The following is a 17,308-nucleotide window of genomic DNA, read 5'->3' as shown; positions in this document are numbered from 1 at the left end:
CGGAGGAATGTATGGATTATGAGAGGATTGGGCCGAGAAGGCCCTGACAGCACAGTTCCTTGCCCAAGTTTGCGAGAAACTGGAATGCATGCGTGGTAGCTACGCTTTAACCGGGTGTTGGTTTTGTTAGCCTACATTATAGGAAGAGCCTGCCTTCAGCAACTGTTTTGATTGAATGCTTTTCTAGACCGAGCCCCCGAATTCTATACCAGACTTTTTCGTGTCCGAGTCTAATAATAACGATCCCAACGCCTCCCCGTATATTTACAACCTCGAACGGACATGCATCATTATAACTCGGATCTCATGATAGATGGTTGGCTCAGCGGCGCCGAAGTAGGACACTTAGGCCCTACCAACCTTGAAAGATAGAATCTATGCATGGTTAACAGAAACTCAGCAAGGTTAGGAACGGGATAGACCTACGTCGTTCTTCCCTACAGCTACGGTATCGTCTTCAGAAACTCGGATATTCCCAGCACCTTCGACAAACGCAATGGGTGCATCGCCCATGATCTTGCGCGCCACGTCGCCGACGGTGCTGCCTTTCTTGACAAGAACACAGTCTCGGAAGACGAACTTGGACTCGGAGGCGCCGGAGGTGAAGGTGGTGGTGTTCCGGACAGGAAAGACGGGCACCAGACCCAGCAGCTCGGCAGCTTTTGACAAGACCTGGACAACACCCGTGGATCCGAATCGGTAGAGGACCATGTCCTTGAGGTTTTCGATGCGGTTGCGATTCTTCTCATCCAGGTCCTTGAGGCCACCGCCGGTGGGGTCGCCTTGCTCAATCAGGTCTTCCTTGGTGTCGATGAACTCGCTACCCTCGACATACTTGATGTATCCCTGCTTAGCCATCTTTCGTAGGAAGATCTCTGAGATGGCTGAACATAGCACAATGGTGTTTGGATCCTGCTGCTTGGCGATCTTGGCGATGTTCTTGTCGGCGTCTGGATGATCAATCTTGTTGAGGGCGATGACCGTCGGGAACTTCTCGTCGATGAAGGCGTTGACCACACGCTCAACCGTCTCGTCGCTCCAGTCTTCCAGAGGCTCCTTGATCCCACAGCGATCCAACGCCCTGTTCACGATAGTCGACGTCGCACCGTATCCGGAGAATTGGGCCTGTAGCGTCTCTGTCGCCGTTGCCTTGATAGCCTGATGCCTTCGTCGGATCGACCCCCATCGCTGCATGAGGTTGCCGAGAACCCAAGCCACAATCTCGCTTCGTAGCCACGCAATATCTACCGAGGGGTCGTATCCTCTTGTCTCCTTGCCCTCAGCATCAACTGTGCCGGAGGCGTCAACGACGTGGATCAGCGCATCGGCATGGCGCAGGTCGTCGAGGAACTTGTTGCCCAGGCCACGGCCTTCGTGGGCACCGGGGACGAGACCGGCGACATCGAGAAGCTCGATGGGCACAGAGCGTCGGCCCTCAACGCATGCGCCGTAGTTGGGCTTGCATCTATCTGATACGTTGTGCCGCGCGCAGGCGCATTCGATCTGGAGGTAGCCAATCGCTCGCTGAGGGTCAATAGTAGTGAATCTGAAGACCAAGGTCAGCTTCCAGAGAGGAAACAGCTTACACAGAAGGCGCGGGCTTCATGAAGGAGACGAGACATACGGAAAGTTGCCTATATAAAAGTTGGGATCAGCGCCGAGCTGCGGCAGCTTGGCTAGGGTCTTTGTACCAACCAACTTTAGAGGAGGCGTCGGTCAAGCTGTTGAGCGTCGAGCTCTTTCCAGCCGAGGGCTTTCCCACGAGGCCGATAAGCGGATCGCGAGGCATGACGGAAGAGGAGAGAGAGGGAGGATCGGGAACCAGGTGTCCGAGTCGAGCGAGGCTCAAGTAAGAAGCAGGGGACGTAAGACCGAGTCTCCGAGATGCAAGACACGGCAGCCGGCGGCGAACGGGCTTGGTCCGGCGCGCGCTTGAGAGATCAAGAGCCGAGGACAAATGCTAGAGGAGGGCCAAGACCAAGAACAAGGCCCAGGCAGCGCGAGTTTTCTGTTCCTGCGGCTGTGCAAGTGCTTCCAGTGCGTTCTCGCCCTTGTCTTGCCCGAGGTTACAGGCTTGTGGGGGGATTGTTTGTATGCAATAGGCAACGCAGCAGGGCCATGAGGCGGCGATGCCATCGAATGGAAGGCCTCTTGACGCAAATTTGGTGCTCGGCCAAGGAGGCTGAAGTGGGTCGGAATATCGTGCCCGGCGGCCGTAAGCGGGACATAACCGCCGGACATCAATCTCCTCTACGTACCTGCCCGCTCGGCCATTCAAGTCATTCAACCAAGGTGCAAGGAAGAAGCCACGATAAGGTGCGCTTGTTTTATTAAGAGGTTTTTCCCGCCTTGATTCTTTTTGAGCCTCTTTTTTTTTTTTGCTCTGCTTCTGGCCATGGCATCGAGCCAACCACTATCAATTGCGTCTTTCCCCGCCTGGGCGCGACTTAACGATGTGGACTTTACCAACGCTGAGCTGAGGGAGACGGATGTGAAGGGAATTGGTTTGGTGGCAGCGAGGGACTTGAAGACGACAACGAAGACGACAGCACAGCCAACCAAGGAAACGACATCAAACGCCAATGAGAATGGAGATGATTTATCAGTTGGAGATGGAAAAGATGGCGAAAGAGCTAGGACTGAAACCACAATTGGAGGTCAAGATGAGGGCAAAGACACCGATCACGACCCAGTGCAGCTGCTTCGCATTCCCCACGACTTGGTCCTATCAGCAGCTGCCATTGAGGAATACACCAAGGTCGACCAGAACTTCCGTCAACTTCTCGATGTTGCAGGACATCAGGTAACACCTTCAGCACTTCTCAAGCCTTTCCCCAGGATGGACAAGAGAGGCTATGGGCGGTGTAGGCAACTGCTGACACTGCCAAGTCTACGAGGAAGGACATCCTATTGTATCTCCTAACACACCTCATCCTCTCCGCAAAAGGTCCCTCCGGCTCTCGGGGGCCTGCTTCGACTCCGTGGACCGAGTACTTGAAGTTTCTGCCTCGCCATGTCCCCGTACCAACAATGTGGTCGGAAGTTGAGCGAGCTCTCCTGCAGGGCACATCGCTAGAGGTGAGTGCTTCCCCAGACTTGCGTTGACGCCTAGCCTCTTTGATTGCGGAACCGCAATCATTTCATGGCGGATATGAAGATTGTCGGAGAATTTCCCCATGGTTGGACAAAAGGACCCTAACGAATTACTCCAGGCTGCGCTCGAGGCTAAGCTTGCGGCACTTAACAACGAGTTTGATGAACTCCGCGAAAAATCCTCGGGGCTGGCGTTTTGGAACTCGCTCTTTTGGGAGAAGGAGACAGCCACTATCCAAGATTGGATCTTGATCGATGCACTGTATCGTTCCCGTTGCCTGGAACTTCCCCGAGCTGGGGACGCCATGGTCCCTGGTCTCGACATGGCCAACCACTCACATGATCCGACTGCATACTACGAGGAGGACGACAAGGATGATGTTGTGCTACTGCTGCGGCTAGGCGTGGAGGTGACAGGCGGGGAAGAGGTGTCCATCTCCTATGGGGACAAGTCCCCTGCAGAGATGCTCTTCAGCTACGGCTTCATTGACCGAGACTCGGCTGCCCACGACTTGACTCTGCCTCTGGAGGCCCTCCCCGATGATCCGCTGGGAAAGGCCAAGCTCCACATCTTCAAGGCACCGCCTACGCTGAAGTTGTCTCGGTCAGACGGGAAACTAAGCTGGCGCAGCCCGTTTGCTTACCTCATGTGTCTGAATGAGGAAGATGGTCTCGAGTTCAGGGTGCTGCAGGGGAAGGACGGAGGGCGGGAGCTAAAGCTGTTCTGGCAAGACCAGGACGTGACGGCACGGGCGGACGACTTTGAAGTCCTCATCGAGCAACACCCCCTCTGCCAGGTGTTTAGGCTTCGAGTGGTGACCGTCCTGCACGAGGTGGTGTCTACCCAGCTGACGCACCTCCCCTCCGAGATTTCCCATGATCAACTGGACCCGTTGCGCCGGGCCGGACTTGTGAGAGAGGAGTGTATCCGAGCAGCGGAAACACTCTGGGAGGTTGAGGCTAGTGTGCTTGAGAGTGCAACCGAGGCATTGGAGCAACAGGTACGTGTTAGAGAGTCTGTTTCATTCAGCCCTACTCAAGTTTCGACGTTGAAGCAACAACGGGTGGCGAAATTGCCGGATCGAGTGATCATGGCAATACAGTAAATGGCATTCTGGGACTTGAACTGACGCATGCCAATTCTCATTCCCCATGGCCATGGTTCATGAACAAGGTCAAAGTTGGCCACTCGGCAGTTCAGTGAGATCTTGGCAGACTTCCCCAGATTTCTTCCCTTCACCCCCGGACGTTCCCCTCAAAAGCCTAAGGAACTCCTCCGCATTTTGGCTGGCGAGTCCACCCATCCCGAGGCCCAAGAACTGGGAGCTCGGTCACACACCGAGCTTCCTCCACACATCTCAACGCTTTTTGGCTGCCATGAACCACAAACAGAAGACACAACTAACAAGTGCGTCATCGGATGTTACAGAGGACCCACCTTTTTGCGGACGACCACGTGGTGGCATATCTCGGATCGATGGAAGTTTCCGAAAGCGGACAAGCGCATGACGCTCCAGCCAATGAGGAGGACGATTTTAGCTGACCGAAGCACACCTTGGCCTCCGCGATTCGGCTGCGGTTGAGCATTGCCATGTTGGGTCGGCTATGCGAGTTGTGGGGCTCCGCATTTGCCTTGGCCACCTTCTACGGGTTGCCGATTTCTTGACATTTGGTTCTTTGATATAGCATTATGACGATGCCATCACGGCCTCTTGTTTCTATTCGCAGTCCATCTGTGATCGGCTCGAAACTAGTTGCCCTCCTGACGGTTCCTTCGACGTTGACCGCCCACCACGATGGAGAGACTGCATGTACCGACCGACAACACCGTCTCGCAAAAGCAACAGGGGACTCCCACATGCGGACGCTACTTCTGCACTCAGATTCCGGTGCATTCTCGTTCCGTCAAGTGAGGTGTGATTTGGCCAGCTTCTCCAACTCTCCTCTCCAACAAGCCAGCCGAGAACCCCAACAACGGAATTGACGTTTGGCCGGAACGGTTACGGCACCTATCGTTTCGGTCAGTTTCCGTTGGCCTTGGACTGCATCAATTGAATAGGCGCGGTATGCACAACTGCCTATCTTTCAGTTTCTCAAATTCCGCTTTTCGGAGATGCCAAATCGCATCAAGATTCGGATCCGGCGCCGGACCGCACCAGTGTGCTTGCCAGACAACCTCAGCAGTAGTTGAGCAGCAGCATTCCGGGACAAATCACCAACCGAGTTGCGCCATGTCATCTGCCGCAGTCGCTTTGATCAGATTCTATCCGAGTGGATGGGAATGTGCGTCAAGGATCAACCATTCTTTTTTCTTTTTCTTTTGCAACGAGATGGGCGGCATGTGAGCGATCCGATTGATTAAGTGTCAACCACTGAATCTGCTTCACAGCCGGGGCACCAGCGTCAGCAACTGCTGCATTGACAAGAGCATGGATCAGGGTTGATTATGCCGGAAGAGAGCCCGGGCAGTGCTGTACAGGACAACGATACAGCACCCTTTTGGACCTGTGCGGAGGATTTTACTGTTGTTTCGTTGGCCGCGACGTCCTTTTTCCCCGGGTGGTTCTCGTGAGGAGAAAGGATGAGATGCAGGCACTGGGCCCACGCCCTTCGCGCTAGGCGCACACCTCAGTTCTCCGCCAGTAGCTGTGAGACCGACCCAAACACGATCTCTGGGACGGGATTTCCTTCACTAATTCATTCACTCAATCGCTTGCACAAAAGGATCGCTGCGAGGACGCGGAAGCGGTGGGCGCTAGGCGCTAATCCCCACTACCGACCAGGTGATGCCAGCGTTCTCCTTTCGTGGATCGCTTGGAAAAGGCGAATTGCGTCAGGACGGAGCCGTCGTCGATGATGGGACGAGCAGGAGGGCGCGCTACTGCGTAAAGGGGATGCCTTGCTGTGATGTGCAGTGCGGTAGGTAAACGGAAGTCGGGGATCCGTCTACTGGCGCCGCGCTCGCAGGGTTTCATGTCGACGAGGTTCAAAGGCGCAGGCAGAGAGTCAAGGCTTCATGCGGACTACAGTCCAGTTTGCACTTGATCAAGGCCAGTGGAGATGATGACGACCAGCTCAAGCTTCTAGTCTGCGCCTCCTGATGCACCAGAGCCATGTCCCAGGTTGTGGGAACATAATTACGTGAAGTTACTGTAGGTACGGTATAGTGCATGCGATGCGAGTCGTGAAGGGTTGCGATATGATGCGGCAGGCAGGACGAGACCTGAGACTTGGGACTTGGGGCTGGATGGTTTGAACCCCTGGAACGCACAAACCCCCTTTGATGAGAGAAGGAGGGTCATGAGAAGTGAGAAGTGAACAGCTAGCGAGAAAAAAGTAAGCGGTGTTGCCTACAGAGCAACTAACACGCAGGTCGAAATGAGAAACGAGGCTCGAGACTCGAGACGGCGAGTTGTCAATTCCAGGGCCCAGACAGTCTCGGACTAGCTGCGGATCAGTGATCTGCGTCCGCAACGATTGCGGCTCCGAAGTGGGGCTATTGCGGCTCCCCCAGGATGAGAGGCTTGGGGGGCGCTCGAGGGCTTGAGGGAGGCGGCGGAGCTAGCAGCGTTTGACAAGTTGAGATGGGGTGGACGGGGTTGAGCCTAGCATGGCACGGACGGTGAGAGTAGCTGAATATGCATCCATGAATCTCATGGAGATTTGGCCGTTTGCCTGCCCGCTCGCGTGAGCGAATCCGAGAATCCGTGAATGAAATTTGCTACGACTCTATCGTTGCATCTTGGGGATCTGCGCCCTGAAGGATACGAACGAGAACGACGACGGTGCCTCCTTGGCCAACGACGACACCTCCGGAACGTCGTGTCCCACCGCGGTGAGCGTGCCGTGTTCCTTGATGCTAATCCGCGCCAGCCCTGCGGATTTCATGCACTAGCTACGGTGTAGCTTAGCTCTTGTGCTTGCTGACCTTGATTCACCTCAGGCAGGGCTGGCTGGTTGGTATACAGTCCCAGACTGTACGGTTCGAGGTAGTGGGATCCGTGCGGACGGGATTGGGAGTAGAGTTAGTGTAGTTGAGTCAGGACTTGAGACACACAAGAGGCGAGAGAGGACTACATGATACTAAGGCATGATGCTAGATCTGGGTTGCGGGGAGGACATGGTCACAGCATGGCGGCCGTTAACCCCAGATGAATATTTCTGGGGAGTCGAGATGAGATGCTGTGACGCACGACTAATGGCCAGCTCACACAACATGGGCAGTTCGCTTGACGATAAGCTGGGGAAATCTCGAGATCTCGGATGTTTTGTGCTTCTGGGTTCTGGGGTAAATCTGCCATGACGGGCTCAGAGCATGGACATCTCTCCCGCGAGTGGCATCACATCACCCCGCGTACTGTTCTGTCCAGTGAGGGCATATGCAGGTCAGGACAGGGTGCGTACGGCGGCTGGCCTTGGGAAATCTCGGTGATCGCACAACGGATCTCGACGCCCAGACGGGGAGCGGACGAGGAGAAAGGGGGGCCGCAGAGCGGCTCCGGGGTATCTGGGGCCCCAAAGTCTAAGGTGCAGACGGTGATTGGCAAGTTGGATCGACGGTTGTTGGTCTAAGCAGCGGCTGCTGCAGCAGTAGCATCATGAATGATTCTCGACGGCACTAACAACCCAGGATGGATAAGGCGGCATGGCAAAGGAGGAGCCTTGGACCTGGTCAGCCATGTGCTTGATGGCTTTAGGACCGGCCCCGGAATAGATCGAAAAACCAAAACAAGCTCTTCCTGGGGGTGGGCGAGCAAGCAAGCAAGCTTGGGTGGGGTGACTACGGACTGCGGTGCAACGAGGTGGAGCGACGAGGTTGAAGGTGAGGGCCGCAGGGCAGAGATTGGACCCGACGCGTAGGTTAAGCAGTGGGTGTATGTAGGCACAGAGGGGGAGCACACGACCTTTCCTCGTGGGCATCCAAAGGTGTAGCCCTGGCTAATATCAAGAGTCTTGGCTGGCCTGTAACGATGCGACTTAATACGTCGGTGGAACGAAGGCCAAGAGAAGAAAGCAAAGAGGGAAAAAGTCAAACCGATGATGCGGCCGCGACCAAGTTTCCCCGCACCGCAAAGAGGAAAAAAAGGTTCTTCGAGAAGGAATCCGGGGTAAAGAGACGAAGGGGGGAGGGGGGAAGAGTGACGAGAGTTGGCTCTGGCTCCCAGCGGCCAAGGCCGTGAGGGTGTGGCATGGTGGGCTGTTATTTCATGTCCTGGGGCGTTCTAGAGTTGCGAGGGTGGTGTCATTTGGCACGATAAAGGCAAGCGCTTGTCGATGGCCACGAGCTGGTGCTGCCGCTGCCGCTTCTTTGGAGCTGGGAGCTGATAAAATGGGATGTATCGGCGCGTACTGTGTGTTTCGTTACGTCTAGGTTTCATTTTGTCATGGGCCTGGGGGGCTGTTTGGTTTTAGAAAGGATATCCAATGCTAGGCTACGTTGGTTGGGGACATTTGCCGGCCGTCTTTTTTTGCCAAGCTAGCTTGTAAAAAGACAACATTGGAACTCTGACAAGGGAAACAGGAGGAAAAAGGATTTGGGGACTAGAGATGAGAATGAGAAGCTAGGAGGAGTGGAATAAAACGAAGCAACATGGGCCGGCCGCAATCCACAGTCCGCGACTGGTCTCTGGATAGGGAGCTTACCAAGGTCTTGTCAAGAGTCGAAACCTCGATGCTTTGGGTTGCAGTCAGGAGGGAGTGGATTATCCAATGGATTGATTAGGTGCAGACTAGAGGGACTACGCGTTTTTCTCTTTGTCCAGACCGCCATGGTTTGCTTCGGTTCGACTTATACCAACCTGTGAGATGATTGTAGTTAGTAGTTAGTTAGCATGTCTGCTCTCTTGTTGATGCTTTGTTTAACGCTGAGAGAATGCGCTGCCAAATTTAAGACATATTTCTCCGTGTCCTCCGAATACTCCGTTCTTCATTCTCCGTTCCCCGTAAAACAACACAACAACTCCCCACAGCTGAAAAGAAAAGACCGGAATCTCTTTCTCTTCTTTCCATCTGAGTCTTTCTTCAATCCCCACACACCTGCACTAAAACAGAATGGAACCGTCCATATCGCACGCCCCTTGGCGCTCACTGCGCTGCGGACGTGGCCAGGGCATGGCATACCACACACACCTTGGGACACCTTGCTGCGGCTGTACGTACCTGAGGTACCGACTGGACTCAATCGACGGGCTGGACTCGACTCAGAGCACAGCTGGAGGGGCCTTCCTCCCCCCACTACCCCAAGAGGAGCTTAGTGGCTTTGGTGCTTTTGCTTGCGTGCAGCAGTAGGTTTTTTTTTTTCATCGTCTCTTGTCCTTCTCGGGTTTCGGGGGGTGAACCAGCGAGTTGAAGCCAAGCCAAAGTCCGCCAACGGGCGAGTCGGTCTACCCAGTGGGAGCCGCTGCTGGATTTGCACTGTACACTTGGTACTTTGTTCTAGGCCTTTGACGTGCTGCACTCCTCTTACCAAGGTCATTCATCTCTCCAATGTTGTGTGAGGGTTGGTCGAAGACGCCGCCAGTCCCTAGATCGTCCAGCGGTGACTCCCGGTCCCTGACGACTCTGTCAGTGCCTTGTGCACCGCACCGCACCAGCTTTCCAGCTCTCTCCGGCACTGTACCGTACCGTGCCGGACCGTGAGCGCATCCCGTCGCCGTCATGACACACTCCCTCTGTCTCCCACACCCTCACCCTCGCCCCTCGTCCACGCCCTCAGATGGGCGTCCCCAGATTTCGTACACTAAGACGGTACCCAGAGCCAACCTTGCTCTTCCGCCGTCATCCAAGGTACCCTCATCCTCAGTGGCTCTCTGCCAACCTGGCGGTTGGGCCAGCAGAGCTTGCACACGGGCTTGTCCCCGGGCTCCCCCAGGATTTCCCACTTCTTCTCCACAATCGCGTCCTAGGCCTTGACCCCCGATTCCTCATTTCTACTAAATCTTCCTCTTTCCCACCCCGAGAATTCTAAAATCTGCCCTGTTTTCACTGATCTTTCCCACATTTTCCCCTGCCCTTTGCTTCTTTATCTTGTCTCGTGCCATTATACCTATATCTGTCCTCCCTTCCCCTTGGCTGTCATCACTTACACCAGCCTTCAAACCTTTTTATCTTTCAGAGATACCCATACCTACAGCTGTACTGTACTGCTTAATACCGCGCGCCCAAAGGCTACCCCCACCATCCACCACCATACCTTATATACCCGGCCCTGGCGTTGCTGATATCACACCCGAACAAGACCTCGGTATACACACGAAATCGACTCACTCTGTGTGACCTCTTACTCTTCAACTGGACGATTTAGCTGGTGACAGCACGGACGACACAATATCCTAAGGAGCAAAGCCGGACATAAAAACAACCGCTTCTGGCGACGATACTTCGGCAACTTTTTCCCTCGGCAATTTAGCCGCCCACTCATATAACCGCACATACACGCACATCCACATACACAACCACCAAAATGCCCGGAATTCTTCCCATGAAGGTCATCAAGGTGGGCACCAGCTCTCAGAGCCGGATTGCCCAGGCTTGTGATCGCTGCCGGAGTAAAAAGATCCGTTGCGACGGAATCCGCCCTACCTGTTCCCAGTGCGCCAACGTCGGCTTTGAGTGCCGGACAAGCGATAAGCTCAGCCGCCGCGCCTTTCCCCGTGGCTACACCGAGTCCCTGGAGGAGCGAGTACGACAACTAGAGGCCGAAGTGAGAGAGCTCAAGGACCTGCTGGACGAGAAGGATGAGAAGATCGACATGCTTTCCAAGATTCACGGCAACCGGAGAAGCCCTTCAATGCCAGTCAGCAGCCCGGCCGCCATGGACACCCGGAGTGACGCCCAGCCCTCAAAGGAGGATACATTCAGAGTTCAGGCCGCGCCGTTGTTGCTCGGCGTTGAGAACTCTGATTCTTACTTTATGGGAGCTTCTAGCGGCCGCACATTTATTGGTAAGTTTTACTGCAGCCGTTTGAACAAGAATATCTACTGACAATTTAGCAGAGCAATTCAAGCGCAAGATCCAGGAGGCTGGCAAGCCCAGCACCGACTTCAACCTAGAGGCTTTCCTACACATCCAGGGCTGCAAGTCCCTCGGCCCCAAGACTCCTGAGCAGTCGCTCAAGGTTCCTCCTCGTCTGTTCTCTGACCGCTGCGTCAACGTCTACTTCCAAGAATGGGCTCCCCTCTTCCCTGTCCTTCACAAGCCTACCTTCCTACACATCTATGAGGAGTTTGTCGCCGATCCCGAGAAGGTCAAGAGCAATCACAAGCTTGCTCAGCTCTACCTCGTCTTCAACATTGCCGGTCTTTCATCAGATGCCCCTGATCTTCCTCAGCTGGCTGCCTGCGAGCAGCAATGGCGCAAGGCCCTCGACGCAGTCCTCATGGAGAACACCATGAACACTCTGCAGTGCCTCACCCTTGCTCTCCTCTACTGCACCATGCGCGCCGACTACAAGCGCCTCCAGCACTACAAGGGCATTGCCATCGGTCTGTCGCACCGCCTCGGCCTGCACCAGAGCCAGAAGCGATTCTCGTTTGGCGCCCTGACCATTGAGACCCGCAAGAAGGTCTTCTGGACCCTCTACACCCTTGATTGCTTCTCGGCTGCCATCCTCGGTCTTCCCAAGCTCCTCAAGGAGGAGGATGTCCAGGCCGAGTACCCCTGTGACACTGACGATGAGTACGTCACCGAGAAGGGTTTCCAGCCCACTCTCCCTGGCGAGTACACTCGGCTGTCCAGTGCTCTGGCCCTGTTCCGCGCTACCCGCATCCTCGCCAAGGTTCTTGAGAAGAACTACCCTGCTGCCACCTCTTACGAGATGTCGTTGCAGCAGATGGCCGCTCTCGAGAGCGAGCTTGATGCCTGGTACGACCAGCTGCCTGCTCATCTGAGACTCAACTTTGTCCAAGACAAGCCGTCTACAGATGTGACCGGCAGCCGCTCACCTCTCCTGGTATGTCACTAAAGAAATCCTTGAGGTATTTTTGTGGACTTTTCCCGCTAACGAACCACAGGCCCTGGCTTATTACTACATCCGCACACTCATCTACCGCCCCGCCGTCGGCTCCAGCCTGGGACCCAAGGCGGCCTCGGCACTCATCTCGATTGGCACCTCGAGCAAGCACATTATTCAGATCATTCAGCTGCTCGAGGAGCGCAGCATGACCTTTTCATTCTGCCTGAACCGGTCCGACCTTCTAGTTGTTTGCGGTATGACACTGCTGTACCACTCAATCGACCTCAAGCACGACAGCAAGATGATGCGCGACAATGAGCGACTGGTGAACTCTGTGGTCCAGATCTTGGACAAGACCCAGGCCACCGGCTCGGCCGACTTCAAACGTGTGGCCAGCATGCTGGTTACTGTGGATGAGACTGTCGGTTCACCCATGCACACTTCACGTGAGGTGTCGATGCCCGCTGCCCCCGCCTCCAACCGAGGGTCGCCTCCTGCGGGTGTGGCCCCCAAGAAGAAGAGCGCCGGCGCCACCACCTACCCCTTCGGCCAGCTCCCGGGGGCCGCGGCTAGCGACAGCAACTTGATGGACCAGCAGGAGAAATTGAGGCGCATGACGATGCCCACCGTTGCCGGCCAGCGACCAGACTTTTACCGTGCCCGATCTCGCCAGTCTTTTGACAACCTGCAGACCGAGGTTCCCATGAGCCACCGAGACCACCGCATGTCCCTGTCGCAGATCTCGCCGAACCCCGGCCACAAGGCTTCACCTTTGTCCCGACCCAACCTGGATTTTATGCCCTTTGGCCACCCCTCGCAGTCGCCGCAGCCCTCATCACCGCAGCAGAACCGCGCCCACTCCCACTCTGGACAGACACCCCAGGCCAACCCCATGATGGCGCACTCCCCTGTGGCTTCGGCAAAGATGCACGGAGTTTCAACCACTGAGTGGGAGACGCTCCTGGGCTCGTTGGATGGTGGCATGAACAATGTCTACGATGCCATCTATGGTGGACAGGGACTGGTGAACGAGGCATCGATCGCCGTCAGCAACTGCGGTGACTGGCCCCCGGACAACTGGGACCTCAGCGGCTTCAGCATTGGTGACTTTGGCAACAACCCTCAGCCCCCGCAGAGCGTTCTCAGCATGAGCGACGAGAGCCTCAGCTCGGGTGAGGAGGTTGGCCCCTCTGAGCTCGGCCTCAGCGTGGAGAATGTCGACTACCGCAACCAGATGATGGCCCAGCAGCAGCAACAACACAACCCTGAAGGATACATGATTGATAACCGGATGGAGGCGTTTCCCATGTAAGGATGGAATCAAAAGGAAAAATGATACCTCGGGCGGGTGCTTTTGAAAACTCTTACGGACTGGCATGACTATGAGTTTTACGGAGTTGTTTGATAGGGAGTTTCACAGGAGTCTTTTGGATGATTTGATGATTTGGTTGGGAAGAAGACAGTTCGGCTATTGACCGAAGGGAGGTAACTGTCGCTACTTTTGGCGGACTTGAGCGATTGCTTTTTCTCTATTATTATTGCGTCTGGTGTTGGCACTCTATGTAATCTGGGACCCTCAAGGTGGACACCAGCAGTTTATTGTTTGATTTTTGAAGGAGTTGATCGACGGGTTGGATCCTCGAGGAGGACTTGAACAACAGAAGAGAATGACGAATGATGGCCAGAGTCCAACGACGGGCCTCGCAAAGCGACGAGAGATTAGAAAGTCTGCTTGCTACTTCGTACATGGCTGAAAGAAAAAAAATTCAAACAAGACTATGAAGCAACTCGGTGATGACGCCTCGGCTGAACAACATGCCCCTATCCAGACTTCTTAGATGAGTGAAATGTGAGACAGGCAGAAGCAGGTCACAGACCCTAGTCTCGAGAACCGGCAGGCGGATGGGGATTTGTCTCTGGGAGGATGGGGGATGCGTCCATGCAGTGAGTGCAGACAAGCAGGCATGTGTACGCCAAGTCGCCAAGGATGCCAGGGCACGTCAAGAATTGCAACCGGCTAAGCCCAAGATATTCACTAATTAATTTAACCTGGCCAGGCATCCAATTCCAACAAGTGTCTTGGCACTGTCCCACGGGGATTATCTAGATTCCTCATAATCTTGTCGGTTGGATGTTTCTATGGCTTACTAGTTTCTTACACAAGATGCACACCCACACCTTTCCCCGGGACTCGCCTACCCCGGGTTTGAAGAATTAAAAAAACAATAAAGGAAAAAGAAAGGTAGCACTTAGCCTCGACCGGTCCTGGCCAAGTGTTGCCGGTGGCCTGCAAAGGAAGGGGACTGGACCGCGCCGCCTATAGCAGGGACAGGGGTGAGGAATAATGTTTGGAGAAAAAAAGGGCGGGGGGGAGGGAGTGTGATGGAGTAAAAAAAGAAAGGAAAGGAGAATGGGAGGCGGTCCGGATTAGAACGAGATTGGTCGCCGTTGTCATGTTGTGCATGCGGGCTTCTATGGCTTGGGTGTCGCGTGAGCGGGAGGGAGGCGTTGTCTTCAGCTCAAGGAAACGTACATTTACGATAAGCTGCAGGCTGCTACTGCTTAGGGTGCCCCGGAACACAAAGCCGGGTCTACCATTCATAATCCCCATGATGTTATTGTTAAAGTGTGGTGTTTTGGGTCGAGACCGTCGATCAGGAGCTAAGAGTGAGTCGAGAAGAGTCTCTCGCTTAGCGATAGAGTATAAACAAAGAAAACAGGTTTAATGTATTGAGTGGTCCCGTGACTAAGAAAAATATGACGGGTTCTTTATTGTGGCATGCTGGGTTTGAATGTATTATTTGTGTGTATTAGTTGTCTGTTCTTCCATCTCTGAGTACCTAGGTCAAATAGCCGAGGTTCAACTCTGACTGGTTGCCCGCTAGAGAAGACCAAGCTCTCGGAGTCTTGCCGATGCAGAAAGCAATGCGCAATGTACTGTACTGTGTCTAATACGCGCGTATTGCGTTTCCCCTGTTTTTTAGTCTGTTTTTGTAACTCCCACGCTGCAGGAATCCCACGTTCCGAAAGTGAGTTTCTACTGGGGAGTGGACGGGAGTTGAATTCGGATAATGACCGATGCCGGATGTGGCTGAAACAATATGTGGCTTGACACCCAAATGTGGCTGTGCAAAACGTTTCTTCTCTAGAGCTCCCTTTTGGCTGGGGTTAACGACGTAAACTCCGTCATCTGGACCAGGGGTCGTCGTTCTTCAAAAGGTGGATCGTTAATCATGGAGCCACTCTCCAGCCCGGAAGCCTTGGGATGAAGACGAGGCTTCTCTCTACGACAACTACTCTTGTTTCTTTGTCATTCTGCAGAGTATACGAGCGAGCGTCTTTTCTGTCGCGTGCTTGTTGTCCTGACCGCCAGTTTCTCCGATATATCCGAACGACGCATGAGGCTGCAGCTTGCCCTTGTTTCCTCTCCAGTAACCAACAACGACCTTCTTTTGCAAAAGTAACATCAACAGGAGTAGCAGTAGCGGCTATGTCACACGAGAGACAGTCCCTGATCGATAAGGATGCCCAAAGCGAGGCTATCCCACGGGGTGAGTTATTTTGCTTGTGCCACCTACGACAAGAGACAATGGTGCTTACACGGCAGAAAGCACCCTGGGCAGCTGCCCGGCCGTCCCTCCGGGATCCATCCCGCCGTCTTCCGCAAGCAATCGCGCATCGCGGCGCCAAGGCCTACTTTCCGGAAAACACCATGGCCGCTTTCCGGGGTGCACTCGGAGCCGGATCCCATGCCATTGAGACGGATGTCCATCTCTCGGCCGATGGTGTAGCCGTGCTGTCACATGTAATCAACTATTTTTCATAAAAACTAACCACCAAATCTCAAATCTTGTGAAATGGCTGACATGTGCACGCATGTGAATCTCACAGGACCCAACTTTGAAGCGATGCTTCGGCGTCGACGCCCGCATAGCTGATTGCTCGTGGGAGTACCTCAGCACCATGCGCACACTCAAGGAGCCTCACGAGGTCATGCCGCGGCTGCAGGACTTTCTCTCGTGGCTGGCACAGCCGCGCTTTGACGAGATCTGGGTTGTGCTTGACATCAAGGTGAGTCTTTCAAGATTTGACATGTGCAAGACTGGGTGCTAATGCGACTACTAGCTTGATGATGACCCTAATGATTTGATGCTTGCCATCTCAAGGGCTTTTGATAGTGTACAGGGGTCGGTGCCATGGGATCAACGTATCGTGTTGGGATGCTGGAACGTAAGTCGTGTTTGACTTATACACCCTCTGTTGTTCACCATGTGGTTAACTCACATCCCCTACAACGCCCTTCTCTATTTACACCCCTCATACTCACGATACTCTCACTCCATGCTCAAACAACTTGATTAACCCCAGAAATAGGCATCCTTCCTCCAGGCCGCCCGTCGACACCTCCCGACTTTCCCCCTCGCCCATATCAGCGCATCCCTACTCTACTCGCACCACTTCCTCCGCGTCCCCAACCTCGGCTTCAACCTCAACCAAAAGAGCCTCGTGGGACCCCCAGGTCGCATGTTCCTCCGCGAGCTCCAGCGCACTGACAAGCTCCTCCTGACGTGGACCGTCAACGAGCCGCGCTGGATGGAGTGGTGCATCCGACAGAACCTGGGTCGTTGGAGGACATCCCCCGGTGCTGGCCCTGCACTCATCGACGGGGTCATCACCGATGATCCACGGCTGTACCTTGATGTGTGTGAGCGTTTCGAAGATGAGATGGACGGCAAGGTCATCCGTCCCAAGATGGGACTAGCCCAGAAGGCGAAGGAAGAAGTAAAAGCCGTTTGCTCGGTGCTCTTCTTCCATGTCCTGGTCATGGCCTACCACATCGTCAGAAGAGTCCAGGGAAAGTTTGACTATCTCGAAGATCGCAAGAGTTTGGATAGACGGTAGGAGGTTGATGAGCGAGATGCTACTAATGAATGGGATATAGATCACAAGTCAGAATACACGAGAGAGAGTAGATGTTTATACAATACTTGGGATAATTTAGTTCAAATACACCGCTTTCTATCTATGGACATAAGTCATGAATAAAATACAGTTTTGGCATCAAGATCCAAATTGTACGACTATGTGTATTGTAATATTATCTTTTGTGTGAGGGTTCCACCTAATGGGCCTGATCACTTGCAAGTCACAAGAGTACTGGCTTCTTCACCCAGAACCCCATGGGTCACGGACTATTACAAAGAGTGACAACCCATCAGATGGAGGATTTAAACTTGATAGTAATTTTGTTTTGCTCAAGC

The 17,308-nt window shown here is 54.2% G+C and overlaps 4 protein-coding genes across 4 annotated transcripts; 3 read left to right on the top strand and 1 right to left on the bottom strand.

The window, feature by feature from the left end:
• Window positions 1-153: 153 nt before the first annotated feature.
• NECHADRAFT_104443 (uncharacterized protein) lies at window positions 154-1,789 on the bottom strand (the record flags this gene model as incomplete). The annotated part of the gene is made up of 4 exons (XM_003050726.1): window positions 154-375; window positions 427-1,546; window positions 1,625-1,683; window positions 1,763-1,789. 4 exons carry the CDS (start codon window positions 1,787-1,789, stop codon window positions 346-348), a joined length of 1,236 nt encoding a protein of 411 aa, XP_003050772.1. The 3' UTR covers window positions 154-345.
• A 606-nt stretch (window positions 1,790-2,395) lies between these two features.
• SDG2122 (uncharacterized protein) lies at window positions 2,396-4,636 on the top strand (the record flags this gene model as incomplete). The annotated part of the gene is made up of 5 exons (XM_003051104.1): window positions 2,396-2,605; window positions 2,699-2,803; window positions 2,890-3,078; window positions 3,213-4,094; window positions 4,523-4,636. 5 exons carry the CDS (start codon window positions 2,396-2,398, stop codon window positions 4,634-4,636), a joined length of 1,500 nt encoding a protein of 499 aa, XP_003051150.1.
• A 5,919-nt stretch (window positions 4,637-10,555) lies between these two features.
• Window positions 10,556-13,359, top strand: NECHADRAFT_41465 (uncharacterized protein; the record flags this gene model as incomplete). The annotated part of the gene is made up of 3 exons (XM_003051103.1): window positions 10,556-11,036; window positions 11,089-12,044; window positions 12,106-13,359. 3 exons carry the CDS (start codon window positions 10,556-10,558, stop codon window positions 13,357-13,359), a joined length of 2,691 nt encoding a protein of 896 aa, XP_003051149.1.
• Window positions 13,360-15,537: 2,178 nt separating this feature from the next.
• On the top strand, window positions 15,538-16,949 carry NECHADRAFT_41798 (uncharacterized protein; the record flags this gene model as incomplete). Its single annotated transcript, XM_003051102.1, has 5 exons — window positions 15,538-15,598; window positions 15,659-15,813; window positions 15,939-16,118; window positions 16,173-16,286; window positions 16,422-16,949. The coding sequence occupies 5 exons, from the start codon at window positions 15,538-15,540 to the stop codon at window positions 16,947-16,949; spliced, it is 1,038 nt and encodes a 345-aa protein (XP_003051148.1).
• Window positions 16,950-17,308: the final 359 nt, after the last annotated feature.

This window comes from Fusarium vanettenii (assembly GCF_000151355.1).
Source record: "Fusarium vanettenii 77-13-4 chromosome 5 genomic scaffold NECHAsca_5_chr5_3_0, whole genome shotgun sequence".
Taxonomy (NCBI): Eukaryota; Fungi; Ascomycota; class Sordariomycetes; order Hypocreales; family Nectriaceae; genus Fusarium; species Fusarium vanettenii.
The sequence above is the reverse complement of the archived record's forward strand: the minus strand, read 5'-3'. Positions and strand labels throughout refer to the sequence as shown.